The 17,957-nt window shown below is 34.8% G+C and overlaps 1 protein-coding gene across 9 annotated transcripts in view; it reads left to right on the top strand.

Moving 5' to 3' along the window:
- The window catches only part of PPP1R9A (protein phosphatase 1 regulatory subunit 9A), a 142,264-nt gene that overhangs the window by 47,478 nt on the left and 76,829 nt on the right, over positions 1 to 17,957 (top strand). For 6 of the 9 annotated variants that reach the window (XM_060196205.1, XM_060196210.1, XM_060196207.1 and 3 more), the window contains 2 exons: positions 1,141 to 1,206; positions 17,570 to 17,725. In XM_060196205.1, the coding sequence (XP_060052188.1) occupies positions 1,141 to 1,206; positions 17,570 to 17,725 (222 nt within the window). The remainder of the gene's footprint in view (positions 1 to 1,140; positions 1,207 to 17,569; positions 17,726 to 17,957) is intronic. The other 3 variants (XM_060196211.1, XM_060196212.1, XM_060196206.1) reach the window with 1 other exon arrangement.

The raw sequence follows: 17,957 nt of genomic DNA, 5'->3' as shown, positions 1-17,957 counted from the left end.
TATCTTATATGTACTTAAAATTATATGATTATTTTGCTTTCTCTGATAACCTTTTAATTTATTATTATTTTTATTTTATTTTTATTTTTATTACCTCCAGGGTTATTGCTGGGGCTTGGTGTTTGCAATAGGAATCCACTGCTCTTGGAGGCTATTTTTTTCCCTTTTGTTGCCCTTGTTGTTTATGGTTATTATTGTTGTTATTATTGCTGTCATTGTTGTTGGATAGGACAGAGAGAAATCAAGAGAGGACTGGAAGACAGAGATGGGGACAGAAAGACAGACACCTGCAGACCTGCTTCACCACTTGTGAAGAAGACCTCCCCCACCCCCACAGTTGGGAAGCTGGCTCTTTGAACTGTGCTCTTACCCCCTTGTGCTACTGCACACACACACCCCCTTTTTCTTTGGAGCCTCAGACATGAGATTCTCTTTGCATAACCATTATGCTATCTCCAATGACCAAAAACAATAAAGTTTTATAGATTGCATTTAAAAGACTTTTTAGGCAGTAGTTTACAAGGTTAATTATTACTCAAGAAATTGAGGCCCCTTCTCTTAAAATGTGTTTTCATCTTTCATAATTTGTTTTTATTATTAGAAATTGGTATCATTGTAACTGTATCATGACAACATTAATTTATATTGTTCAGACTCTTAAAGTACTGAATACAATTTAGATTACCTACTTATATGTGTAGGTATTTTTATTGCTTGAGTTAACATGTCATAATTGAAAGTAGTAATATAATTGAAACTATGGTTTGCAAAGTGCTGAAAGGTTTACAAGAATGTAATTTTTATATGAAAAAATTTCCAAGGACATTAAATTTTATGCATGATCTATGTTGTTCCTGGTTGGAAACATTTTTTGTTGAGTGAAGAAGAGACTACAACTTTTTAAAAATACTTTATGTTTAAAAATGTAAATTAACTTTATATTGTGTTTATTCTGTTGAGAAACCAAGAATAGAGGCATTCTCTTAATGTTTAGATGTGTTTGTTATAGCAAACACTGGGAAATCAGTGTCTGTTGGTTTGTTTGTTTGGTTTTTTTTTTTTTTCTATCTTTTATTATTAAGTTGCTCTCTTTAGTGGGGAACAAATACCTTCTTTAATTTTTATTGTCAACCATTTTAGAACACTGTGGCTGAATTGCAAGGCGTGTCTGGCAACTGCAATAACAATAACAACTATTTCCTTCAGGTTTGTTTTTTGATGGAAAATGTTTATCTATACTTTTCCTGCTCCATGTGTGAAATTAAATATTCTCTATATTTCCTTAACTAGCTTTATATTATAAATAGCTTCTCCAAAGCCATGTATTTTATATGCTGAATAATAGTTTGAAAATTGCCTTTTGATTATATTTAGCACATACTTTAAGCAGGGCTTCTGCAACTTGAACTCACTTCTTAATATTTAACCATGGATTAACTTTTAACACTTGAAATGTTTTATGAGTAATGTCAAATAGGCTGTAGTATATTTATATAATACAGTGTGCACAGTGAGTATATTGTCTTTAATCTAATGATTTTTACATAAAAGAACATTTTTATGGGCTATTACTAACTTTTCAAAACACTAAATGCATATATATTTAAACTACAGTTGTATTAGTCTGTATAATTTATATAGTAGACAAAACTAAGAAGCTAAGATTTAAGTAAAAAAATAACTTTCATTATTTTAAACTGCCATTAACAGATGAAGATAGGTTTAAAATTGAAAGTAAAAAGGGTCACACAGTGGCATACCTGGTTAAGCACAATATCAAACTCAAGGATCCAGGTTCAAATCCCTGCCCCCACCTGCTGTGGGGATGCCTAGGAACAGTGAAGTAGGACTGCAGATCTCTCTCTCTTTCTCTTCCTTCTCCCCATTTGCATATTCTCCTCTGTCTTATCTAGTAAAATAGAAAGAAAACAAGGGGGTAGGGATGGACTTTGGGAGGGGAGGATTTGTAGTGTCAGCATCAAGCTCAGTGTTAACCCTGGTGGCAGTTAAAAAAAAATGAAATTAATGTATGTCTAAAAGAGAAATTGAATTTATAATAATTAGAGGAGAATAAAAATAGGAGAAATGTAAAAAAACATTTTAACAACTTGTTTACAAATTACAATAGGCTGGATCTTTAAAATTATTAAATTTAATTACATCTCTTGGCTATTGAATCCTGAATCTACAGTAGTGATAGTTGTCATATCATAGAAAGCAAGACTTGTGAGGTTCTTGGAAAATGTTGAGTTGAAGATTGCATCCAAGCTAAGCAACATACATGCATATACTCATATCCTCCAGGAGGTGGGACATCATCAATATTTGAAAGGTTTCCTGTAGGAATATTTTTTTTGCATATAGAAACATTACTATTTATAACACTGATAATAGACAAAGTAATTGCTAGTGTTAAAGGGAGAGAGATTATTAGATTAGTAATCTTTATATAAACAATACCTTACTTTCTGTATTTTGTTTTATTTTTCATAGTGTAAATGGTTTGATTTCTTTCTAGCTACCAAATTTTGGTGATACTTATTCCTGAATCAGATGTCCAGTATCAAATAAGCTTTATAAAATTCTTCAATGCTATTATATTTTTCTAAAGATGGATTCTGTATTTTTCATAAACCATACTAAAATAGTTATATATTATCATAATTCTATATTACATAATTTTCAGACTAAAAGTCACTTCACTAAAATAACTTACATGATAATATTTTCCCAGTTTGAAACATTTGTAAGTTTAATATATTTTTTTCACCATAAGTTCCTTTTTTACTGAGAGGGGAGGGGAAACTGCAAAGGAAGAGAAGGAGGGAGACACCTACACCAGGGCTTCACTGCTTGTTAAGCTTTCCCCCAGCAGGTAGGAAACGGGGGCTTGAATCCAGGTCCTTGTGTGTATTAACTTGTGTGTTCATTTGAATGTGCCCCTATCTATCCCCTCAACATAAAGTTCTGAGTAGTAAAGTGAAAGAAGGGAAACAGTTACCTTACTAACCTGGGAAACAAACTTACTTTCTATTGAACCATAAAATCCTGTGGCTTCTCCTTCTGTCCTTCCTCCACCTCCTTGAATATTATTTCTTATACTGACTTTTAATTGCCCTGGATATCCACTGAATCCTGTTCACCTTTAGGTCTAAAATGCAGGTATATCCCTCTCTGTCATTATTCATTATGTATTCATAGATGCCCCCCCCACAAAATAAACACAAAAAAACCAAAACGTGTGTGTAGTCATCACTCAATGGCAGCCTTCAATATATAGAGGGATGAGCACACTACTGCAAAGATTAGAGGGAACCAAGAAGTTTAACTGTATTAAGAAACCCAAATAAAATAAGATGTCAACTAGAGAGCAGAATTAAATGAGTGGAATTTACTAAGCATATGATCTGAGGAGACATAGTGATAAAAGGATATCACAGAACACCAGGATAAAAACAAAATCAAATTTAATAAGAAGCTCTTGAAAGGAACCAAACAAAACACACAAACAAACAAAAAAAGTGTGCCTCTTCTAGGATACTTTTGGTTTAGCACCTGTCTATAGGATTTTGCTACAGTGTTTCAATTGTTTTGAGATCCAATGAATATATATACCCTACACAATCCAAAATCCTCTCTGCATGTGAAATGTATGAGTTATACCTTTGATAACAAAACCAAGTTAATAATGTAAAAAGAAACCTATAGGTTCCTCCTACCCCTTAAAATAGTTCAAAATACTAGAAGATATCATTTATCATAATCAAGTTGAGTTTAATGCTAATATAATTTAATATTTTAAAATCAGTCACTACTTGTAATTGACTTTGTACCAGTAGGCAAGAAAAAGAAATGAATTAGAAAAGAAGAGATAAAAACTTACTGTTCATAGATGATCTGACTGTATTTAGAAAATCTCAAATGTATTTATAAATTACTAGGAATAATATGAGTTTATAATTTTTACTGGATAAATAACTCATATAAAATATAACATCTGTTTCAATGTACCTGTAGGGAGAAATGAAATTTACAAGTATTTACCTTGGGTAAAAGACAAAATCCTTAATAAAAAAGAATCAAGATCTTCATGGAGCAAAATAAAATTTTACTGGAATGTTTAAGAATATATATATATGTATATATATACATATATATATATTACTTTTCATAGGAGTATAGTGGCAGGGCAGGAGTAGATAGCATAGTGTCCATGCAAAGAAACTCTCATGCCTGAGGCTCTGAAGTCCCACCTTCAATCCCTCACACCACCATAAACCAGAGCGTAGCAGTGCTCTGGTAAAATAAAACAAAAAACAAACAAACAAGAAAAAGTTTAATGAGATAACATTATATCAATATATCAGCACCAGTGCATTTTAATTATAGTTCTCTGGTCTTCTTGATTCTACTTATATCACTATTCATTATATTATCTTTTCGTATTTATTTTGTAAGATTATAAGATTATAGTATATAGTTTGATACCACACCCACTACCAAAGTTCTGTGTCTCCACTCTTCTGCCTCTTAAAGATAACTACCATAACTCTCAAAATGTCTTCGGAACAGTTTGTTCACTTCCTTTTTTGTTTTATTTCGGTGGTCTTTTTTTTGCAAGTACATGTGTATCAGTTCTCTAGATTCCATATATGAGTGAAACAATCCAGTAGTTGCCTTTCATCTCTTTATTTATTTCAGAAAACACTCTGTGTGAGCTCAGTTATTTAATACAAAAATTAAAAATTTCTATTTATAATTCTTCATACTTTACAGTGGTATGGGGATACAAATAAATATGGCTTTGCTTTTTTATTTAAGTGACAAAATTAATTTAAGACTCTATCTTACACTTTCCTGAACTGAGAATTTCATAGTACATCTTTAAAAATTACAGATTTCTCAACCCAGCCTCAGATCTACTTTAGCAGAATATACCAAGGGTTATGGGAATTTTTGGAATGGGGTTAGATGCAATCAGATCTGGAATTGTTCAGTATAAAGATACTAGAAAAACTGATATTATGAGATTTGAATACTGGCATTGCAGACCCTTCTCAAGAAGGAATTTCTGCCATTAATAAGATAGCCAAAATGTTGACAGAAGTGAAATTATTCTCCCTTGAAGAAGACTGCAAGATTGAGATTATAATTAATTTTTGGAGATTATAATTGATTTATAGAAAGACTGTCATTGACATTTTTGTTGGTTTTATTTCATTTTCTATAAATTCTATAGTTAGAACTTCTAGCTCTACATGATGATCTGTTAGTACTTCTGTAATCATAGGAGTCAATTTAAATATGAACACACCATATTTCCAATATTGCTATATGTATATCTGTAGAATTATTGAAATAATAACAACGCATCTCTTTTTGGTCACTGAAGATGTGCCTTTCTTCAGACTAAAAATTCAGGGAAATACAAATCTCTCTGTCTCTTCCCACAGTTCTGCTGGCATTAGAATAAATGCTTCATTGTTTCATCAGCAAGTAAAATCAAACTCAAGGAAGTCTGCCAATTTGAAATTGCAGTGTGACATTTGAATTACAGAGGTCTACTTTGGTCTGTTGACTGTTTAGTTCTGAATCTCAGTGGGAAAAAAAATGGAATTCACTTACTCCCTCATATAGAATATATTTATCAGGGACTCAAAGACAGGGACATTAATGCCTTAGCATATAAGCAACATTTATTAAGAGGAAGTGAATTGTAAGTATGGAGTTGTGGAGAAATATAGTTTATATTCTCAAGGAGCTTGCTATTTTTCTTTTTTTCTAAAGAAGTAATATAAATATACATATTAAAAACACTTAAATGATAGTCATAGCAATCTTTCATGAGGTCAGATAGGGGTAACACAAATGAGTGATTACAAGTGAAAACACACAAAATGAAAGTATATACTTGAGGTTTGTAGTTTCAATTTTTATTTGTAAGACATTTTCATTTATTTTCTGTAACATAAGAAGCTGGGTAAATATTTGGGTGTGTTAAAAAATAGATCAGTTTATCTTAAAAACTATACATAGCAAAGTGGTTGGAAAAACTTTAAACAGATAAACATAAGGCCGTTGTAGAGACTTTACAAGGTAAGACATTTTTAGTCATTTGTTTATTAAATAATAATTGGAAAACTATTTTCCATAGAGATCTTGCATTTCTGAGGCAGACTACATTTTTGTTCTGTCTTTTAATGTGTTTGTATAGTAAATAACCTTGGAAAATAGAGTCATTTACCTCTAGAAATGTTATCTATTACTGCCTATTAGGAAACGTGCAGGTTACATACACTGTGAGTTCCTCTTTCACATGCCCTATTTGTGTAGACATCATATAATTTTCTTCTTGTCATTTTTTGTAAACTGTAACTTGACCTACCAATACAAAGCCCTACATAGTCTGTGATGACTATTTCAGATGCTCATCATGTGTTAGAAAAGTACTGATTGGGAGTCCGGCAGTAGTGCAGCGGGTTAAGTGCACATGGCGCGAAGCGCAAGGACCAGCATAATGATCCCGATTCGAGCCCCTGGCACCCCACCTGCAGGGGAGTCGCTTCACAGGCGGTGAAGCAGGTCTGCAGGTGTCTATCTTTCTCTCCCCCTCTCTGTCTTCTCCTCTCTCCATTTCTCTACGTCCTATCCAACGTCAGCAACAACAACAACAATAATAATAACCACAACAATGATGGAACAAGAAGGGCAACAAAAGGGGGAAAATGGCCTCCAGGAGCAGTGGATTCGTGGTGCAGGTACCAAGCCCCGGCAATAACCCTGGTGGCAAAAAAAAAAAAAAAAAAAAAAAGAGAAAAGAAAAGAAAAGTGCTGATCTTGTTCAGAAGACAGTTACAGAGACAAGAAAGGAATTTGTATTGCTGTGGTCAGAAGCCTAGGATATCCTTAGAACTCTAGGTGGTATACTTGGGAGATAATTAGACACACACTGCTAGTTGAAGTGAAATAACAACAGTTGAATTTTTTTTTTTTTTGACTCACATCAGCCTACAGTGTATCATGCCAACTTTAGATTCAGCTAGATGGTAAAAAGTCTCAGTTTCGTTACAGTATATCCCAACAGCTGTGAGGGACTGTTGGTTCTCCAGGGTAGAGATTTCTTTGAGCTTGAAAAACTCCTCTGGGAGCACATAGATGAGTATTTGGGTTCTATCTTGACTGTTTCGCTGATGAAGTTAATCCACTAGAGAATGTGAAACTGCCTAAAACAATCTATATAAATCTTATCGCTAATCTCACCACCTATAGCTCACTTGATAGTGTATTTACTTTGTCATGCATGTGACTCTCACTGCTCTGAAGGAAGCTTTAGTTCTGTGGTAACTTTCCTTCTTTTTCCGCCTCTTTCTTTCTATCTGGAAATTTTGACTCAGAGTGCTGAAACCCCAGCAGTAATAAAACAAAGCAAACTTCCTTGTGCCTTATGTTAAAATCAGTCTTATTACTGAGGTCCAGATTAAGATGATTCCTTAAAATACCATTACTACTATGTGAGCCAAGGCATGACTACTAAGTCAGTGACTCCTCAAAGCAAAATAAGTGGCATCAATAATAATAACCCACTTTCATAGTGCTTCAGATGGACTATAGACCTGATCAGGTTAATGAGAAAGTGAATGATCACTGCACTGCTCAAAACTGAACATCAGTGTACCTTATTATCCTCACAGAATTGTTCTCTGTTTCCATGCACTTAATACTTTCTCTCTATTCCCTGTCCTCAGTTGCTTAAAAGAAAAAGAAAAATGACTATGGTAGAACCTCGATTTCTTTGTCTTCCAGAGAAACAAGATGCTATATGAACCCCTTGCATATGTTAGGGGACTTTGGGAGGAAGGTGCTCAAATTTTATAGATCAGTAGGTATGGGCTTGTAAATAACAATCTTAATTAGAAACAATACTCAAATTCAGGTGATATGAGTTCACAGTGGGAAGGGAAACCAAAATGGCCTTGTTGATGGAACCTTAAGGAAATTCCAAAGTAATACTGCTATAGCTTATACTGATAAATATGTAACAGAAAAGATGTGCTACGTGCCTGCACTTCCTTGTCCATTGGTGTCAGTGGATGTTCCCTTATTCAAGGATTTCTACTATTGGTAGGACCTGTTGGTCACTTTTTTTTCTCCTAGATTGCTCAACAGAAACAATATAGAGTCTCAGGAAGGTAAAGGGAAATCATAGCTCATTTAATTATTTAATTACTACCAGAATATGCATACCTAATTTCAACACAGTAATATGGCATGACTGGTGTAACAATGAAGAAATTTCTTTAAAGAAAGAAAAGGCAGCTACTAGCTTTCCTCTAAGCTCCTAAGAAAAGTGAATTGATTGTCTAGCCCCTGGCAGCTTTGTGATTCTTGGTCTAAGACTCTCAAAGTAAGATAGGTCAACTTAAATTTGCTGACCAAGGAGATTGAAAAAGTCCAATAAACTTCGCTTATCAAATGGAAATGACAAATTCAATAAAACTTCCAGCCTGGCCTAAAAGCATCTTAGATTTATTTATTTGAACAAGAGGCAGCTTTGATTTGGGGAGCATTTGTCTGCCACTCCACCTCCTGAAGGAAAGAAAGCCTCTGTCTCACTGGTGTTCTCAAGTCAAAGAAGCTTCTTTAAATGGCTCACAGAGGATTCAACTAAATCATCCAAAGCTTTTCAGCTTCACCTCAGCATTAGCTATATAGACTCAAGTGGACATAGTCGCTTTGCTTACTGGTAACTACTGTAGGCCATTCTCATACCTCTGACCCAGTACTTTCCTTGTTGAACCTTCTTAAAGTTTTTACTGACTCTTAACTGACCTGCCAGTATTTTCTATTACTTGGAAAATTGCAGGCTGACCGATCAAAGTTTAATTTGCAAATTAAGGAAACAGATTGTGGCAATTAACCAAACAGGTCTACTCATGTAGGTAATTTAGGTGTGAGGGTCATATATAGCCTTCATATATTTAAGGAAATAACATCACTAGATCATGTAGCCTTCAGATGGCTCTAGAACTCCTTCCTTAATGAAGGTCTCTTTGGTTCCTTGGGGATGCTTCCCTGAAGGGAAATTCAATTTCACTGTGTGGGCATTAGTCCTTAGGAATGGAGCTATTTAACTTGATTGACTAATAAAAAAAACTGTGCCTGACTTTAGGTGAAGTGATTAAGACCATGATATACTACCTCATTCCTGAAATTCTTAGTACAGCCTTGTTGCCCAGGATGACAATGTATGATAGAACTGTCCTGACGTCTAGACCTCTTCCTTGTGAGCCAACATCAGGTCACTGCAGTTATGTTAGATCCAGCTATACCTACATTAATATCTTAAACCAAATGTAAACATCAGTGAAAATGTGTAATGAAAGGAAGTGGATTGTGGCACACCCTAGAGAGTACACATGTTACCATGTGCTAGGACTCAGGTTCAGGCCTGTGGTTTCTACATACAGAGTGGGAAGCTTCCTGAGCAGTGGGCCAGTGCTACTTTGCTTGCTCTCTTTCGGTCTCTCTCCTTATCAAAAAGAAAGAGAGGAAAAGGAGGAAAAAAGAAAGTACTGGTAGCAGTACTGGGCAGATACGGAGCTCTGGTAGTTGCCATGTTGGAAATCAAGTAAAATAAAATGAACTAAGCTGTGTAATGAGAAAATCATCTGGGTTTCTGAGATAGAACTTGATTGAATTTATATAGTCAGTTTAGAAGTGTGTGAAATGACTGATCTCAATATGTTAAGTTGGACTCTTGCTGCTTGAAATGCTTTCAATAATAGCCTTAATTATATGCTTTGAAATAAACTGAAGGAATTTGGTTGTAACTACCTTTGGTCACACTGATGTAGCTGAAAGAGTGTCATATTATGGGTACAAAATATACCAGAAGCCAATATGAGGGAGAGTAGTTTGGAGGAGATAATTCCTGTGTGGGTCTGTCAGCTCTTTGCCTTATGAGCAAAGACACTGACGGCATTGGTTGAAACTATATTTTAAATAATGTTTATATAGTTACCAGCCTCAGAAAACAGAGACAGCATTATTCTAGGAAAGATGGCAGACTGGCTTATTAGCCATCATAAAATATTAGAGATTCATAAGTTATGAATTCTTTATATTTGTTATGATCATATCACTTATTTCCTTAAAATGATCATATTCTCCTAGAATTACCAAGCATTTCAATTTTCTTTGGAAACTCTTTCTTAATTTTATAGTTATGACTTTCAGATTATTAAACTGAGCTCCTTTCTGTTTAATGGTCTTTTCAAATTATTCCACTTCAGCCACATTTTAATATAAGGAGAAAAAAATATATAAGAAATCAAGCAGCACTTTCAGTACTTTGGAACCCTACTTAGGTTGGTCACTCCATTCAGGGGGGTTTTCCATTTCTTCTGCTTGTATTAGGGGGTGATGTTGTTAAACTTTCTACCAGACATATAAGGATTCCCTTTCTATCAATAAATCTCCACTTAAAATCTATTCAAGCAATTTTGGTTGCTCTAACATATTCTTCACAATCCTTCCACCCTTCAGTCCTTGCCTATTTCCACTGATATTTCAGAGTTTTTGTTTTTCTTTTTGTGGGAGCATCCTGTTGCTGTAGAGCACATCACTACCAAAACTTAGAATGAGAGCTCTTTATATATTACAATAATGGTGGGTCAGTTTAGCTGAGTGCCTTTGATTTGGGGATCTCTTCCAAGACTGTAAGGTGACAGCCAGAACTATAGTCATCTAAATGCTCAACTGAGGAAAGATCTGTTTACTGAGCTCATTCACAGCTGTTCGCAGAACTAAAAAGATGCAGTTACAAACTCCCATCATATCACTGTTGGCAGGCCATAGGTCCTTGGTGGCTACAAACTTCTCCATAGGACTATGCACATGACAGCTTTCTTCTAAGAGCAAAATAATAAAAGAGATGCAGGCTACAGCAGTTTTGTAGATAAATCTCAACAGTGACATCATGTCCTGTTTGTTGTATTCTGGTTTTTAGAATTTGTGTTGTAAAGTATATTCCAAATTGGAGGAAGGTGATTATGCAAAAACATGAATATCCAAGTGACAGAAATAATGGAGAAGGTGTCATTTCCAATATTCTGCTTACTATATTGAGAAATAGAGCCCTACTTATAGGAATTGTACTTTCTATAACATATAGACTAAGAAAGGCTTAAATATTATGTAATTTAAAAGTTAATTAATGAACTGTCGCAATCTGTTTCTTAAGGTGCTAAGAACAGTGTGACAAGATTTCATCATTTCTTGTAGCTGAGTAGTATTTCATTGTGTGTATACACTACAGCTTTTTAAAATCATTCTGCTATTGGACATTTAAGTTTCTTGCAGATTTGGGCTATTACAAATTGTGCTGCTATGAATGTAGGTATACATAGATTTCCTTGGTTAGATTTTTTTATTTTGATTTCCTTTGGGTAGATACATTAGAGAGAAAGACTTTCAGATCATAAGGTAGATAAATTTTTAATGCTCTGAGGAAACTCTAGCATAGTTTCTACAATTATTGAAGTGATTTATAATCCTGCCAACAATGTAGAATAGAAGCATCTTTCTTTCCCAACATCTTTGCCAGTACTTGTTGCTTTGTCCTTTCTAAATATTGGGTGGATCCTGAAGGAGTTATTTATCTCCCCCCTTTTTATTAGTGATTTAATAATGACCAATAAGATTGTGGGATAAGAGAGGTCCCACCACCAGAATTTCATATAGTCTTCCCCATCCACTGAAAGGGTCTCTAGTCTTTATCCCTCTGGGAGTATGGAACAGAGATCTTTATGGGGTGGAGAAGGTGGGAGGTCTAGCTTCTGTAATTGCTTCTACACTGAACATGGGCATTGGCAGGTCCATACATACCTCCCAGCCTGTTTATATCTTTCCTAATTAAGGTAGGGCTCTGGTGAGATGGGGTTCTAGCGCATAGTGATGAGGATGTCTGCCCAGAGAAGTCAGGTTTTCGTCATGGTAACATCTGCAACTTGTTGGCTGAAAAGCATTAAGCTATAAAGCAGAAAAAATTGTTTAGTAATCAGTAACCTAAAGGTAAGAATATAGCAGATGAGATTTGGGGTCTCCATTTTGGAAAAAACTAGTAGGTCTATTTTAGGTATATTCCAAGGGTCCTGTGACTTTATTAATTTTTGACTGAGCCCCACAGATACCATGCAGATGGACTAAAAGTATTGTTTGGGAAGACAGTGTCAGAGTTGGGAATAGGACTAAAAATCTGGATCAGGGCAGAGAGTAGCTCCTAAAAATGGGAAAGGTATCTAATTACCGTTAACTATAAACCCCATTGATCTGACCTAGGACTGATGTCTATTCATATTTAGCTCAGGAGCCTGTGTAAACTGTGCATCCCTTTCAGTCTGAGGTCACTTTCCATGGTCTTAGCTAGGAATATTCTAGGCTGCACTCATTTCAGAATGAGTCTTGCTCCAGTGGCAGAATATGCTGACCCAGCCTCCCTTTGGTGAGTGGGGCAGTTTCTACCATTGTTGTACTACACTGAGGGCAAGGTCCTGCGGAAGCCCATAAGTGGGTTTATGATGTTGTTCCTGATTAAAATGACCAGTGATGAAAGAGTTATTTTAAATATGATAAGCCAGAGAAGGATGAAAACCAGACAATTGCATTTATATGTGGTATTTTAAAAGCAAGGCTAGAAATGGGAAGCAGGGAAACCTTGGCCTGGGTAAGGTATATTACCCAGCAAATTAAAACACTCTGGACTAGAAGATGGAGAGGTGGAGTGGTCAGAGAAGGTGTTGGGTCCACAGGATACCATGGTGAAGGAGATTTGCATTAGTGGTGGGAGTGGTATGCAGATGTCTACCATAAGAAACATATACTCTTGTAGCAATAATTGTCCTGTAAACCATTATTTTCTCCAATAAAATGGTTGAAGAAAAAAGAAGGAAAATTCAGTGAGCTTGAGTTGCTATTAAATATTTTATAGACAAACTTTAAATGGTAAGGATTTTAGGAAAAATTTTTCAGCTGTCTTAACATTGAACTGAAGGTCTGAATACCTGAAGAATACAGATGGCCAGAACAATAACCTTGATGTAGACTTTGGCTGCTTTTTGATTTGGTGATTAGACAATATTAATTGAAGGGGAATGAGAATTAGAAAATATTCTGAAACAGCCAGTTGACAAAAAAACGTTAATGTTATATACATCAGAAATGAAAACAGAATATCATATTTATTTTTGTTTATTTGAATCCCCATCCTGTTTTTGGGGTTGGTATCTTTTCTAGCATTTTATGGATGAGGAAAGCTCAGTGATGCAAGTTAAATGACTTGCTCATTCTCATGCATCTGTGACCTTTTTTTTTTTCCCTTTCTCTTTTGAGGTTCAGGTCTCTCTAACAACAAAGCCCATGTTCTTTTTTGTTTTAGTACTCTGTGGCCTTGTTTCAGACAAATGAACATATGTGAAAAAAAAAGAAATCAGTCATAAAGTTTATCTAGTAATTTAGCATAGTATAAGCATCATGATTAACTCGTTGATTTTATCACTACTGGAATTTCCTCCCAACAATCTTATGAAGAAGATGCTGTTAGTCTCACCTTATAGATGAGCAAATGATGTTAAATGAAACAATGTGGCCTTACATTACAAAAGTAGGGTGCATGGAAGTCAACTGACAAAAAGAAAAATGAGAGGGAAAGCCTTTTAGCGAAGGGAATTATTTTGCTGAAAGCCATCTGGATAGTTGGCGTAGATTAAGGGATTTTAAACATTGAAGTGTTAGTTTGAGGTCTTTCTCCTCTAGAGGAAAAGCAAATCATCTATTCTCTGCATAAACTTAGTCTGGAAATATATATAACCAAATTCAAATTCAGTATACAAATTCCAACAAAAATTGCATAATTAAGGCTATTTTTATGATTAGCACCATTTAGTTTCCCTGAATTTACCAGAGCAAACATTACTATAGCAAAAAATTACTGCTAATGGTTGAACCTGACAACAAGAGAAAATCCCCCAAAGGGTCATTTGAGCCCCAGCTGCAGCTGTGCTTCACTATATTTCTTATTTGAAATCTGAGAATTAACAAAAAATCAGGCTCTGCTGTGCAATGCAGATGTGGCTAAAACTATATTAATTTATCCAGCAAACATTTGTTCATTGCTCACTGTATGCCAAGTAGTGTTAACCATCTTTACTAGTATTACAGATAAATCACACCTGACATTCTTCCAGGAACTTGTAGTTAAAAGAAGTTGAAGGGAGAGGAGCCATGAAAATATCAATGTCCTGTGGGTGATGTAATACCTATAGTGAAGCATATAGGAATGGATTAGAAGAGTCTTCAGGAAAGCAGCCACTCCTTCTCCTTTCTTTCTTTCTTTCTTTCTTTCTTTCTTTCTTTCTTTCTTTCTTTCTTTCTTTCTTTCTCTCTTTCTTTCTTTTATCCAGTTTATTGAAGAAATGCAGATCTGCCAAGATTTGTTATCACAGAGTTACAGTGTCACATCTCCCAAGATAGGTTTTAGCACACTGCATCCAACACAAATTGACAATGCCCACCACCATACAGTATCCCCAGATTCCTTTTCAATACCCTTCTGTCTCCCTCCATAGAATCTTTGCATCTGCTGAAATAAACTAGTGTTTAATACTTCTTCCTGTATTTTCCCTTGTTTCATAAGTCCTACCTGTGACTGAGATCATTTGGTTTCAAGGGAAAGTTTATTGTGAGAAAAAAGAAGAGAAAAGGAAGCTTGGGTCTCACAAGTCTTTAAAGTGAATTGAATAATAATTCAAAGAAAGATGAACTTTCTTTTTTAAAATATTTATTTATTTATTTTGTATAGAGACAGAGAACTTAAGAGGGAAAGGGGAAATAGGAAAAGAGATAAAGAATGGGGAGAGAAAAGAGAGACCTGCAGCACTGTTTCACTACTTGTAAAGCTTCCCCACTGTGAGTAGGAACAAGGGTTTTGAACTCTGATCCTTGTGCATGGTAATGTGTGTGTTCAACCAGGTGTGCCCCCACCCTACCCCAAAATCAGTTTTCAGAGGTAAATCTCAACAAGATAATAATCTTAATAACAATTTTATTTTTATCTTATTTATGGTAAAGAGAGATAGACCACATACTGCTCAAATTGAACTTAAGGTGGTGCCTCTGAGCCTCAGATAAGAAACTAGTATGCTACCATGGCACTGTCACCTCAGCCTCATTTATGGTCTCTTTCCTTTCTTACACTAAGAAATGCACATGTCTCACCTAAAGTCTAAAGTGTATTTTTCAGGTTTGTATAAACAACACTCAAGAATTCCAGGTGCTTGAAAGGTGTTGAATCTGGCTAGAAAAAAAGGAGGAGGATTTGTATACTATGGAAGGACTTTGTTATAGTAATTTCCTCTTTAAGCTCTGTCCATATGCCTCTGTAAATGGCATATTCAATGCGATAATTCTTAGGTTTATGAAATTCTGCTATTATATCATTCTGTGTAATTGATTTACTTGTGGAATAATCAAAATTACCATTTTCATAAAAGATATAGAAGTCGGAGGAGCTCCTTATTTCTGCTATACTAAATATAACTTTTGTATCACTAAGTATTTGCAAGGTTTTGAATAAATACATACTTTAGTCTCTTCAGTACAAAAATAGCATATGATCAGTGAGATATAATGGATACATAAAATTTTAAATGTTCTATCCAGAGCCACTAATAAGTAAGAAGTAGAATCAAAATAATAAAAATCATATTCTGTCTTCAGGATTCTGATAAGACTCAATGGAAAGAAAGCATTAGTAAATGGAAAAGAACATCACTGACTTAATTTAGGAAAAAATAATGCATATAATAACTAGTAGATGACCATTTAAGAAAAATTGCTGCTTTGTATAAAATATTCCTAACTTCTTGTACACATGCCACCGAAGTCAATGTCTTCATGTAACAACCTCTGTGCATGGAAGTAGAGTCTGAGGGATCCTGAGATAGTGTACTCATTATAGTCAATGACTCAGATACCTGAGTAGGTACTGCTTCAGTCATAGGCTTCACAAGTTAAGAGAAATGGGAGAACTTGGAGAGAAGTCAGAGTACAGACACGAGATACAAAGATTTCACAGAATGAGATCTCTAAGAAAACCAGAGCCATTCTGCTTGATAGAGAGACGTTAGAATGGCAATAACAATGGTCTTCCAGACTATAAGAAATAGTATAATGAACTAAATGATATTTCTTTCATGTGTAAATAGTTAAAAAAAATAGTTCATCTGTGCTGAAATAGCTCAGTTGAAGAAATAGTTTTCTCTTCAGCTAAAAGTATATGATAGAGAACCAGTAGAAAACCATCAGTCAAATGTGAAATTTACTTAATCAAAAAAATAAATAAATCACTCAGTACACTGTTGATGAAAATTTTTTAAAGGCTTAGAAAATGAATTCCTGTCTGCTTTACGTGCTAGATAATTACCTGGAGGAATAGGGATTGATTAAATGAACTTTGTCTTTCAACCCTGTGAATCAGTGATTTATCTTTAAATTATATCATAAGGTATAGATTTCAAGCAATTACTTTGAATTAGAGTCTTATACCCTGATGCTGCCAGGAGAGGAACTATTTTTTAATAATGTTAAGGAAGATAGAGGTGAGGAGGAACGTTATTCAGGGTTCATGAACCCATATTCCTAAAGGGGCCTACAGATTATCATGAAGAAATAAAGCTAACAGCATAAAACAATATGTAGTTATGGAAGTTGTAGTATATTAGAAAATGTGTGATTCATCTAAAAGTTGCAACCACTAACTCTGGTAAATTGTCATCATTGTTGCTATAATCCCAGATCTTTGGCTTTATCAAAAACAAACAAGCAAAAACTATAAAACCTGGAAATCTAGAATTTGATGAGTTTTCTTTTTAATATAGAATTTTGTGTGAAATTTTAAAAAGTTAACAAAACACCTCAATTTAAAAAATGATGTTCAGGCAATCAGTACACCACACAGGCTGTGAGTTAGACATCTTTGATTTATCCATCAGGTAACTAGTTAATCACCACAACAGTGAATAAACAAATGAAACGACTAAACCCCAACACTTAGGAAAATTAATCTACTAGACGATTTCAGGCTTAATTATAGTCCCTTACAGCTCTGAATCTTTTGAACTCTCCTTCCTTCTTCCTTAATCCCAGCATTGGGTGACTTATTTACACAGGTGGTAGAAATTGAAAGGAATTACTTATTTCCCTTGGCAACATCGTTTTATCTAGTAAAACCATCAAATGCTTAGGTCGAAAATAACTATTGTTCTACTAAAGATGCTATGGATGTGATGGTTTGTTAGAATATGTGCATTGTACATGGCACATTTATGTCATCTGGGGTCTTTTTTTTACTAACATTTGTTCATAACATTGGCTGCAGCATGCTTGACCTCAGTAACTTACTGACACTTACTGTTTGATGATATTATTTAATTTGCTTTATACAATCTTTTCAAATAACTCACATCTACCTGGCTTATGGACTGCTGGATTTTTCAAGTCCCTTACTTTTCAGACAGGAGAATATGCCACTGATGAAGAGGATGATGAGGTAGGACCTGTTATTTCTGGCAGTGACATAGCCATTGAAGTCTTTGAGCTGCCTGAGAATGAGGACATGTTTTCGCTATCAGACCTGGACACAAGCAAACTCAGTCACAAATTCAAAGAGGTAAGCTGCTGATGTACAAAATATTTACCTAGATCTATCCATAGCATTGGAAGTTTGTTGTTGTTATTTAGAAAATAATTAGAATAATCAGTTTTCTAATGGTGGCTTCTTAAATAGCAGGTTATCTTAAATGTCTTTGAATTTCAGGATGAATTTTAAGAAGATTTTATTTCACAGTCATTGATTTGCCATTTGTCACAGTGGCAGTTTACCACTTGAATTGTGTTCCATA

This window comes from Erinaceus europaeus, chromosome 8 (genome assembly GCF_950295315.1).
Source record: "Erinaceus europaeus chromosome 8, mEriEur2.1, whole genome shotgun sequence".
Lineage (NCBI taxonomy): Eukaryota > Metazoa > Chordata > Mammalia > Eulipotyphla > Erinaceidae > Erinaceus > Erinaceus europaeus.
This window is presented reverse-complemented; position numbering and strand designations above follow the sequence as displayed.